Source organism: Medicago truncatula, chromosome 2 (assembly GCF_003473485.1).
Source record: "Medicago truncatula cultivar Jemalong A17 chromosome 2, MtrunA17r5.0-ANR, whole genome shotgun sequence".
Lineage (NCBI taxonomy): Eukaryota > Viridiplantae > Streptophyta > Magnoliopsida > Fabales > Fabaceae > Medicago > Medicago truncatula.
The window spans coordinates 25,905,764-25,917,719 of NC_053043.1; the positions used below are offsets into that span (position 1 = coordinate 25,905,764).

The following is an 11,956-nucleotide window of genomic DNA, read 5'->3' on the forward strand; positions in this document are numbered from 1 at the left end:
ACTCAACATAACACATCTACAATTTTTCATTGTCAGACCTCACCAAAGACAAAAATGAAGTAGCTTAACATGATAGACGTTGAATACAAAAGATATCAACAAAGCGAATGATATACAAAATCTAGAATTTAAGATAAAAAATAATAAACATATGATACATTAGAAAACTAACAAAAAAATTAATCACAATGTTGTGACATTCATATGAGCATAAATTGGGTTGGATAATCACACATTAAGTTAAAATCAACCACAAAAATGAGATTGATATCAATTCTTCACTAAACCTTAAGGCACTAGATACATAGGTCATCTTACATTTAACCTCAAAATCTACTCTTACATATGCGAAATTTTGACTCACGTATGTGATGGGATAAAACCGCAAGTGCACGGTTTTACCGAAGTAGTATTAAAAGAGTTTCGTTCCGACAGGGAGTAGTTAAATTCAATTAACCTTTGGAAATGACTAGAAGAGAATTGTAAGTTGGGGGTTTTCAAACGGTTGAAAATTAATATAATAAAAGAAGCCTTGGGATCGTTGGTTTCATCTAAATAACAAGTCCTTCTCAAACCAAAACTATAAGCTTATAATGTTATGTTAGACCTAATTTCTCAAGACAGTTTCTCTTATGTTCCTCTAGCAACCAAGCCTATTTCGCTGACTTGATTACTATTAGATTTTGGTTCCTCTAACAACAAAGCCTATTTCGCTGACTTGATTGTTATTAGTTCCCTTGAAGATCGAAACTATATGTCTCAAAGATTGCAAAGCCTATTTCGCTGACTTTGTAATCCTTGTCTGAATTCACTTGTTCGACTATCAAAGCTCCACTTTCTTTTTATGAATTGATATTTGGAATGATGGTTAAACAATTATCAAACCCTCCACTTTCGTTTCCACAGTTTGATAATGGTTGATCCATGTTAAAACGGTGAATTTAGATAAGAAATTAGGGTTACATAAGATTAAGGCTTAGAGCTTGGTTTGATTAGGATTATGTCATTTTGACTTATCCAACAATCCCAAGACAAGAAGAAGTCTACTCACTCATGTTCACCGTAGACATGGGAGAGAAGAGAGAAAGCATAAAGGTAAATGACAAGAAAATAAAGGAAAAGAAAAGAACTTTAATTAGAAAAGCAATTGTCACTTATTGAATTCCAAGTAAAGATGATTATTTGTGATGGATGGCTACTCTATTTATAGCATTCATTTGACTTAAAATCTAAGCTATTACATTCGGGCTAAAAATAGAGTAGCTTAAAATCTAAGCAAAAGCAGCAAAAGGCACTCTGGATGGTGGCACGGCCGTGCCAAGGCTAGCACGGGCCGTGCCAAGCTTCTTACTGTGGGGAGACATTTTTGTCTCTCAATCTTCATATTTTTGTATCCAATCGACTTTAAGTCCCTTTCTTTTGCTCCAAGACTCAATCCATCCAATATTCATTCCTGAAATAAAATAAAATGCAATTTAAAGTAAACTATCCTAAAAAGGAAATAATGCTAATATAAAATAAAATAAAATCTAATTAAAACTAAACTAAAAAGCATATAAAAGTAAGCAATAAATGACTCATCAAACTCCCCCACACTTGAATCTTTGCTTGTCCTCAAGCAAAAGGCATAGACATGGCAGGAACAAAAAGGATTAATATATGACACTTTAAATAAAAGCTTATGTCTCCCTCGAGGTTTCATTTCAATGTACACTAATCACAACTTCAAGCATTCCTTGTAAACTTATTCAACCTGACAACAAATCTCAAGTGAGTGTGTGTGTGTAGTCCAACCCTTTTCTTGCTCCTGTATAAGATAGATATTATGAGGAACAGGTTCTAACCTTAACACTAAAATGACCGAGAAAAATCTTTTCTTCATTTCATAAAAGAGAAGTGGGAGAGTTAAGATAGACTTGACGTTATACATTTGGGGGCTTGTAGATGCCTAGGGGCTATCATCTCACATTGGAAGTCCGTGAGAGGGTATCCTTTCCTTCAAGTTTCTACGATCACCCTAAGTAGTGCTACAACTTGTTTACTTCACTTAGGAAGTTTCTCTTTTTAGAGGGTTTAATTCAAGCACAATTTGTTTGAGAAGTCATCACCACATTTAGGAAGTCAGTGAGAGGGTATCCTTTCCTCCACGTGTGGTGATATCCTTCCGCCCCATTTCGGTTTGCACATTTCATCACATTAGAATTATTCCCACACAAACTTATACTACTTTTACTCTGAAGATTTTTAAGGGTCCAGGTTACCATTAAAGCTAGAACGTGTTCCTTAAAATACCTACTCATACATTTACTCAAGGATTGCAACTAGGTGTTTTTCTCATTGGAGAATTTATTTCACAATAAAACTTGATGTGGGTATAGCAAGAATACTTATAACACAAGAAATCACTTTCATGTACAAGAAACGACCATTGAAGAGACAACAAAAAATTATGTCATAATAAAACAATAAAAACGAGCTGCTTATTCATGCCTTTTACAATAAAACACAACAAAAGAATAAAGTTCAAGGGAGTTTGGAAACACTACGACTAAAGACACTTTATTAGGCTCCCCCCACACTTAGGAGAAGGATTGTCCTCAATGATTTAAGATAAAAAACGAAAGAAACAAGGAAAAAGTGAGAAAGGATGCGGAAAGCTCACAATTTACCGAAAATTTTGAACCCCGGAGGCCTGTCAGGTTGGCACGGCCGTGCTAGCTTTAGCACGGGCCGTGCCATCATTCTGCCAATTTTGGTTGAGGTGGTGTTGTGATTCCTGGCACGGCCGTGCCAACTCAAGCATGGGCCGTGCCACCTTTCTGGTTCTTGTAACTTTGATTTTTCTTGCGTTTCCTAATCAATCTCGGACATTTACCTACAAAACAAAGAAAAAAAATAACAGAAAACAAAGCAAGCAATTAAATTAGTGGGTTGCCTCCCACGAAGTGCTCTTTTATCGTCACTAGCTTGATAAAAATCCTTAAGGTGGGTCACTCAGAGTGAAATCAGCCACTACTTCATTTACTTCTCCGGTATTATAGATTTTAAGCCTTTGCCCATTAACCGTGAAGGATCCTGTTTCTTCAGAAAATATTTCAATCGCCCCATAAGGGTAGACCGTGCGAACTTGAAAAGGACCAGACCATCGTGACCTTAGTTTACCGGGATAGAGCTTTAGCCTAGAATTAAAGAGCAGCACTAGGTCACCGCTTTTGAAGTGCTTCTTGACGATTTTCTTGTCATGCCAATTCTTAGTTGTTTCCTTATAAATGCGGGCATTCTCATAGGCATCTATCCTAAGTTCTTCTAGCTCGCTTAATTGAAGCTTTCTTTTTTCACCGGCTAAATTGGGGTCTAAGTGATGAGTCATTTATTGTCTATTTTAATATGCTTTTTAGTTTAGTTTTATTTAGATTTTATATAATTTTATATTAGTATTATTTCCTTTTTAGGATAGTTTACTTTAAATTGCATTTTATTATATTTCAGGAAAGAATATTGGATGGATTGAGTCTTGGAGCAAAAGAAAGGGACTTGGAGCCGATTGGACACAAAAATATGAAGATTGAGAGACAAAATATGTCTCCCACAAGTCAGAAGCTTGGCACGGCCCGTGCTAGCCTTGGCACGGCCGTGCCACCCTCCAGAGTGTCTTTTGCTGCTTTTGCTTAGATTTTAAGCTACTCTATTTTTAGCCCAAATGTAATAGCTTAGATTTTAAGTCGATCAAATGCTATAAATAGAGTAGCCATCCATCACAAATATTCATCTTTTCTTGGAATACAATATGTGACAATTGTCTTTCTAATAAAAGTTCATTTTACTTTCTTTGTAATGTACTTTTATGTTTTCTCTCTTCTTCTCCTTGTCTACAATGAACGTCAGTGAGTAGACTTCTCTTGTCTTGGGATTGTTGGATAAGTCTAATGACATAATCCTAATCAAACCAAGCTTTAAACCTTAATCCTATGTAACCCTAATTCCTTATCTAAATTCACCGCTTTAACATGGATCAACCATTATCAAACTGTGGAAACGAAAGTGGAGGGTTTGATAATTGTTTATCCATCATCTCAAATATCAATTCATAAAACGAAACTGGAGCTTTGATATTCGAACAAGCGAATTTAGACAAAGATTGTTAAGGCAGCGAAATCGTCTTTACAATCTTTGAGACATATAGTTTCGACCCTCAAGGGAACTAATAATGATCAAGTCAGCGAAATAGGCTTGGTTGTTAGAGGAACCAAAATCTAATAGTAATCAAGTCAGCGAAATAGGCTTTGTTGCTAGAGGAACAAAAGAGAAATTGTCTTGAGAAATTAGGTCTAACATAAGGTTATAAGTTTAATAATTTGGTTTGTGAAGGACTTGTCATTAGGATGAACCAATGATTCCAAGGCTTTTATCTTTTCTTTTATTTTCTTATAATTAAAAATCCAAACTTTTAACCTTTGAAACTTTCATCTAATCATTATTAAAAGTTAATTGAATTCATAACTCCCTGTCGGAACGATACTCTTATTTTACTATTTCGGTAAGACCGTGCACTTGCGGCTTTATCCCATCAAGTTTTTGGCGCCGCTGCCGGGGGGAGTAAACTAATTTGATTAAACTCTTTCTTTATGATTAGAACTCTCTTCTCTTCTTCTTTTCTTCTAGTTCATTCTTTTGTATTACCACTAACTTCTTGGGTTCTCGGTTTCTTATGCGAAGAAGTAAAAGTCTCGGAGAATTTATTCCTGAGATCGAAAGGTTTTTGCATAAGAAAAAGAGAGAGGCACAAAATAATACTGCTATGGCTGAACGCACTCTCAAAGAGTATGCTACTCCTTCAATGGAAGAGCCACAAGCTATTATGGTGTACCCAACGGTTGCGGGTAATAACTTCGAAATCAAGCCTGCACTACTCAATTTGGTGCAGCAAAATCAGTTTTCTGGATCACCCACTGAGGATCGAAATCTCCATATTTCTTCCTTCCTAAGGCTCAGTGGCACCATAAAAGAGAACCAAGTAGCCGTAAAAGTTCATCTCTTTCCCTTTTCCTTAAGGGATAGAGCTAGCGCTTGGTTCCATTCCCTAGAAGTCGGTTCCATTACTTCATGGGACGATATGAGGCGAGCATTCCTCGCCCGATTTTTCCCCCCATCTAAAACCGCTAAGCTTAGAGACCAAATCACACGATTCAATCAAAAAGATGGGGAATCTCTCTATGAGGCGTGGGAGCGTTTCAAGGAAATGCTTAGACTTTGTCCTCACCATGGCCTAGAGAAGTGGCTTATAGTCCACACGTTTTATAATGGCTTGTCATATACCACTAAGATGTCTGTTGATGCAGTTGTAGGTGGAGCTCTAATGAACAAAAACTATACGGAGGCTTATGCTTTGATTGAAGACATGGCTCAGAATCACTATCAATGGACCAACGAGAGAGCCGTCACCACCCCTACTCCCTCTAAGAAAGAGGCAGGTATATATGAAGTCTCTGAATATAACCACCTTGCTGCTAAGGTTGAGGCATTAACCCAAAAGATTGAAAAACTTAATGTTAATGCTGTTACACCTTCTTCTGCATCCCCTCCTTGTGAAATCTGTGGTATATCCGGTCATATAGGTGTTGATTGTCAGTTAGGTAGTGCTGCCAATATTGAGCAACTGAATTACGCTCCATATAACCAAGGAACGAGGCCAAATCAAAATTTTTACCAAAATCCTCAAGGTTCCTATGGACAAGCAGCACCACCTGGCTATACAAACAACCAGAGAATGGCTCAGAAATCAAGTTTGGAGATTTTATTGGAAAATTGCATTGCTAATCAAAATAAAAATCTACAAGAATTGAAAAACCAAACAGGATTTCTGAACGACTCTCTCTCCAAACTCACTACCAAGGTTGATTCTATCGCCACACACACCAAAATGCTTGAGACCCAAATCTCCCAAGTGGCCGAACAAGTGGCCACCTCTTCTCAAACACCAGGAATCTTTCCTGGTCAACCTGAAACAAACCCCAAAGCCCATGTCAATGCTATTTCTCTTGGGGGCAGTAAGTTAGAAGAGACCATTACTAAAGCTAAAAGTGTCAAGGGAGAGAGTGTTAAGCTTCTAGGTGAGGAGAGTGCGATAAAGAAACCACTTGATAAAAACAAGGCCCTTAACCCATTAAGGCTTACTAAGCTCAACTTGAAGGCTAAATTCGCTAAATTCTTAAACATACTTAAAAAGATTTGCGTTAAGATTCCCTTCGCTGAAGCTTTGTCTCGTATGCCTCTATACGCCAAGTTTTTAAAAGAAATTTTTTCAAAGAAAAAGGCTATAGATCACAAAGAGACAATAGCTTTAACTAGGGAAAGTAGTGCAATCGTCAAGAAGCAACCCCAAAAGATTGGAGATCCAAGTAGTTTTGCCATCCCTTGTGTGATAGGGAAGGAGACCGTTGACAAAGCCTTGTGTGATTTAGGAGCCAGTGTTAGTTTGTTGCCTCTATCCCTCTTTAAAAAGATGGGAATAGGAGAGTTGAAACCTACCGAGATGATATTAAAGTTAGCCGACCGTTCTGTTATCCCAATAGCGGGATTTGTTGAAGACATCCCCGTTCGGATAGAAGGGATATACATCCCAACTAACTTTGTGGTTGTTGACATCGAGGAAGACCATGATTGCCCTATGATCCTAGGAAGACCCTTCCTCGCTACTGCGGGTGCTATAGTTGACGTTCAGAATGGTAGGATAGTTTTTCAAGTGAGTGAGACATGGTAGGATTTGAGTTTGAAAACATTAAGGAAGGTCCCGCCCTCTATTATTGCAATATGGTCAAAGAAACCAGTGTGAAAGAACGCTTTTTAGCGTCATCTACACAATACAACATCTTTGATCCTTTCTAATGGACACTTTCTTTTAACGTCAAGCTAATGACTATAAAGAAGCGCTTCGTGGGAGGCAACCCACGCATTTAACTGCTTTTGTTTTGTTTTTGTTATTCTAAATTATTTTGTAGGTCATTGTCCGAGAAGAATTCAAGAAAACAGAAAATTTTGAAGCCTCGCCCTCCAGAACCTTGGCACGGCCCGTGCTCACACTGGCACGGGCGTGCCAGACCTTGACAGACCAAAACCGGCCCATATTCCAGAATGTTGGCACGGCCCGTGCTAAGCTTGGCACGGCCGTGCCCGATCTCAGGTAGGTATAACCTTACCTTTTGGCCTTCTTCTTCCTTTACTCTCAAACACAAACATCTCTCTACCTCCATAACCAAACAACCTCAAACTTCCACAACCCCCCCAAAATCTCACCAATTCACACAATTTCTCCACCCAATCAATCACAAACACCATTCCAATCATAACCCCCCATTCAAAAACCAATCTCACCCATCCAAACAACATCACCCAAATTCGTAACCCCCATAAACCTAACCCAAAAACCTGAAATTTTTCACCAATCTCCATAACCCAACCCCTGAAACTCACTTAAACCTTCACCACATCACTAAACCAACCTTTTTCCACCAAAACAACCCACACCCAAACCATCACCACCACCACACCAAAAGCAAGGTCAAGGCAATGGCTTCAAAGAGAAGTGGTAAAGAAGTTGCAAGCACATCCGGGGTACCTCCGAAGAAGAAGAAAACGCAAGCTAAGAATCATGGCATCACCTTTAGGGACAACAAGCAAAGGGATAGGTATAAAATTCTAATCTCTAAACCTTTACATCCTTGCCGATACCCTGATAACCATGACTTGAATAAGCTAGGAATCAAATATAATGTGTTTAATTTGCTAGAAAGGTTAGGATGGGTTGATATGTTGAAACCTATGAGAGGGTATGAGAATTTCACCTATGAATTTTTAAGTTCTATTGTTTTTACGAAAGATAGGTTGAATTTCGATAACCCTAATCATAGAGTTTCTTTCCGGCTTATGAATATTGATTACGAGATGTCTCTTCAACACTTCTGTGATGAGATGGGCTTCGCCAATGCGGGGTTCATCCACGACTCTTGGGATCAAAATTTAAAACCGGTTAACTATCAACCCGCCGCCTTTTGGGAGCGAATTACAGGTCTTGACCAATTTAACACACGTGCCAACAAAGCTAGCAACATTCACAACCCCGTACTTAGGTACCTGCAAAGGGTAATGGCTTGCATTATTAGGGGAAGGACAGAACTAGGGAACACTAGGAACGATGAACTCTTCATGCTTTGGGCTATGCTGCACAACCAACCCGTTAACACTTGTTTTTACTTGCTTGACTACCTTTCCCTTATAGGAAATAGGTCCGATAGTAGGGGAGAAATAGTAGTTGGTGGTATCATAACATACATAGCTAGACGGTTAGGCGTGAGTGAAGACCAAGGGATAAACAAGATTGAGGGTAATAATAGACTCAACATAGAAACCCTTATCTCTATGAATTTCATAAAACCCCGAATCCCCTTTGTTTATACACTCAAGCTCAATGTGCCCACTTTGATTTTATTGCCTAACCCATCTCGGACTAACACCGAGGTGGAAGAAAATTTGTTGTATGTTCATGATGACCCACAGGTGCACATAGACCAACATAATGAAGAGGTAGAAGGTGCACACTTGCACCAAGAATAGGAAGGTGCACAATTGCACCATGATGAGGAGCACCATGACCTTGATGAAGGTGACACACATGAAAATGCAAGATGGGCATGGATGACTACCGAGGTCGAAAGAATAAGCACCGAGCAACAAAGGCAAGGTATTGAACTAATGGGCATAAGGAACGATGTCCAAAGGGGCAACCGCATATCCGAAGAAAATAACCAAATGCTTCAGAACATGATGCACCACTTTCACCTCCAAGGTCCTCCATATGGACCTCAATGATAAAAATGTGAGATTTCCTCTTCCTCTTCCCTTCTTTCTCTTCCTCCTCCTCCTTCTTCTTCTTCTTCTTCTTCTACCTCTCCTTCTCTTTTACTTTTCTTTTATCTTGAATCATTGAGGATAATGCTTCTCCTAAGTGTGGGGGGAGCCTAATAAAGTGTCTTTAGTCGTAGTGTTTCCAAACTCCCTTGAACTTTATTCTTTTGTTTTGTTTTATTGTAAAAGGCATGGTTAAGTAGCTAATTTTTATTGAAAATATCATGACATAAAATTTTCATTGTCTCCTCTTATTTGGTTGATCCTTGTACATGAAAGCAAACTCTTGTGTTTTAAAGTCTTCTTGATATACCCACACCTTGTTTTAAAGTGAATAAAATTCTCTGATGAGAAAAACACAAAGTTGCTTCCCTTGAGTAAATGTATGAATAGGTATTTTAAGGAAACGCGTTTTAATCTTAGTGGTGCATTAACCTTTAAAGATTCTCAAAGTGCCAGTAGTATAAGTTAGTATAAGGGAGTGCATAAAAAGCCAAAAAGCCAAATAAATTCCAAGATCTCATCATTGAATCTAGATTGGGGAAGGAGGTAGGCCCTCCGACTTCCTACGTGAAGATGATTGTTATCTTAAGGAAAAACTTTAAAAAGCATCATTGAATCTAGATTGGGGAAGGAGGTAGGCCCTCCAACTTCCTACGTGAAGATGATGTTTTAAGGGATACCATTGGATCTAGATTGGGGAAGGGGGTAGGCCCTCCGACCTCCTATATGAATTATAGAAGGAATCTTTCTTGGTTGGTTTAGTGCTAGGATTAGACCATGTTTCCTCATAATGCCTATCTTATACAGGAGCAAGAAAAGGGTTGGACTTCACACACACACTCACTTGAAACTTGATCGTTGGGTTGAATAAAAATTACAAGAAATACTTGAGTTTGTGATTAGTGTACATTTGGGATTTAAGCCCTTGAGGAGATGATGAGTCATTTATTGACTATTTTAATATGCTTTTTAGTTTAGTTTTATTTAGATTTTATATAATTTTATCTTAGTATTATTTCCTTTTTAGGATAGTTTACTTTAAATTGCATTTTATTATATTTCAGGAAAGAATATTGGATGGATTGAGTCTTGGAGCAAAAGAAAGGGACTTGGAGCCGATTGGACACAAAAATATGAAGATTGAGAGACAAAATATGTCTCCCACAAGTCAGAAGCTTGCCACGGCCCGTGCTAGCCTTGCCACGGCCGTGCCACCCTTCAGAGTGTCTTTTGCTGCTTTTGCTTAGATTTTAAGCTACTCTATTTTTAGCCCAAATGTAATAGCTTAGATTTTAAGTCGATCAAATGCTATAAATAGAGTAGCCATCCATCACAAATATTCATCTTTACTTGGAATTCAATAAGTGACAATTGCTTTTCTAACTAAAGTTCTTTTCTTTTCCTTTATTTTCTTGTCATTACTTTTATGCTTTCTCTCTTCTCCCCCATGTCTACGATGAACATGAGTGAGTAGACTTCTCCTTGTCTTGGGATTGTTGGATAAGTCTAAATGACATAATCCTAATCAAACCAAGCTCTAAGCCTTAATCTTATGTAACCCTAATTTCTTATCTGAATTCACCGTCTTAACATGGATCAACCATTATCAAACTGTGGAAACGAAAGTGGAGGGTTTGATAATTGTTTATCCATTATTCCAAATATCAATTCATAAAAAGAAAGTGGAGCTTTGATAGTCGAACAAGTGAATTCAGACAAGGATTACAAAGTCAGCGAAATAGGCTTTGCAATCTTTGAGACATATAGTTTCGATCTTCAAGGGAACTAATAACAATCAAGTCAGCGAAATAGGCTTTGTTGTTAGAGGAACCAAAATCTAATAGTAATCAAGTCAGCGAAATAGGCTTGGTTGCTAGAGGAACATAAGAGAAACTGTCTTGAGAAATTAGGTCTAACATAACATTATAAGCTTAAAGTTTTGGTTTGAGAAGGACTTGTCATTTAAAGGAAACCAACGATCCCGAGACTCTTTTTATTATTATTATCTTGCAAACGCTTGAAAACCCCCAACATACAATTCTCTTCTCTCTTCTAATCATCTCTAAAAAGTTAATTGAATTGAACTACTCCCTGTCGGAACGATACTCTTTTATACTACTTCGGTAAAACCGTGCACTTGCGGTTTTATCTCATCAAGTTTTTGGCGCCGCTGCCGGGGAGTAAACTAATTTGATTAACTCTTTCTTTGTGATTAGAACTCTCTTCTCTTCTTCTTTTCTTCTACTTCTTTCTTTTGTATTACCACTAACTTTTTCGGTTCTTGGTATCTTATGCGAAGAAGTAAAAGTCTCGGAGAATTTATTCCTTAGATCGAAAGGTTTTTGCATAAGAAAAAGAGAGAGGCACAAAATAATACTGCTATGGCTGAACGCACTCTCAAAGAGTATGCTACTCCTTCAACGGAAGAGCCACAAGCTATTATCGTGTACCCAACGGTTGCGGGTAATAAATTCGAAATCAAGCCTGCACTACTCAATTTGGTGCAGCAAAGTCAGTTTTCTGGATCACCCACTGAGGATCCAAATCTCCATATTTCTTTCTTTCTAAGACTCAGTGGCACCATAAAAGAGAACCAAGAAGCCGTAAGACTTCATCTCTTTCCCTTTTCCTTAAGGGATAGAGCTAGCGCTTGGTTCCATTCCCTAGAAGTCGGTTCCATTACTTCATGGGACGATATGAGGCGAGCATTCCTCGCCCGATTTTTCCCCCCATCTAAAACCGCTAAGCTTAGAGACCAAATCACGCGTTTCAATCAAAAAGATGGGGAATCTCTCTATGAGGCGTGGTAGCGTTTCAAGGAAATGCTTAGACTTTGTCCCCACCATGGCCTAGAGAAGTGGCTTATAGTCCACACATTTTATAATGGCTTGTCATATACCACTAAGATGTCTGTTGATGCAGCTGCAGGTGGAGCTCTAATGAACAAAAACTATACGGAGGCTTATGCTTTGATTGAAGACATGGCTCAGAATCACTACCAATGGACCAACGAGAGAGCCGTCACCACTCCTACTCCCTCTAAGAAAGAGGC

General features: G+C 38.4%; 1 protein-coding gene and 2 non-coding genes across 3 annotated transcripts; all 3 read right to left on the reverse strand.

The window, feature by feature from the left end:
- Positions 1–2,980: 2,980 nt before the first annotated feature.
- On the reverse strand, positions 2,981–3,370 carry LOC120578336 (uncharacterized). The gene has a single exon (XM_039831013.1). It carries the CDS (start codon positions 3,368–3,370, stop codon positions 2,981–2,983), a length of 390 nt encoding a protein of 129 aa, XP_039686947.1.
- A 1,791-nt stretch (positions 3,371–5,161) lies between these two features.
- On the reverse strand, positions 5,162–5,268 carry LOC120578745 (small nucleolar RNA R71). Its single transcript, XR_005644556.1, has one exon. It is a non-coding gene; the product is annotated as a small nucleolar RNA R71 (small nucleolar RNA).
- A 6,380-nt stretch (positions 5,269–11,648) lies between these two features.
- LOC120578766 (small nucleolar RNA R71) lies at positions 11,649–11,755 on the reverse strand. The gene has a single exon (XR_005644577.1). It is a non-coding gene; the product is annotated as a small nucleolar RNA R71 (small nucleolar RNA).
- Positions 11,756–11,956: the final 201 nt, after the last annotated feature.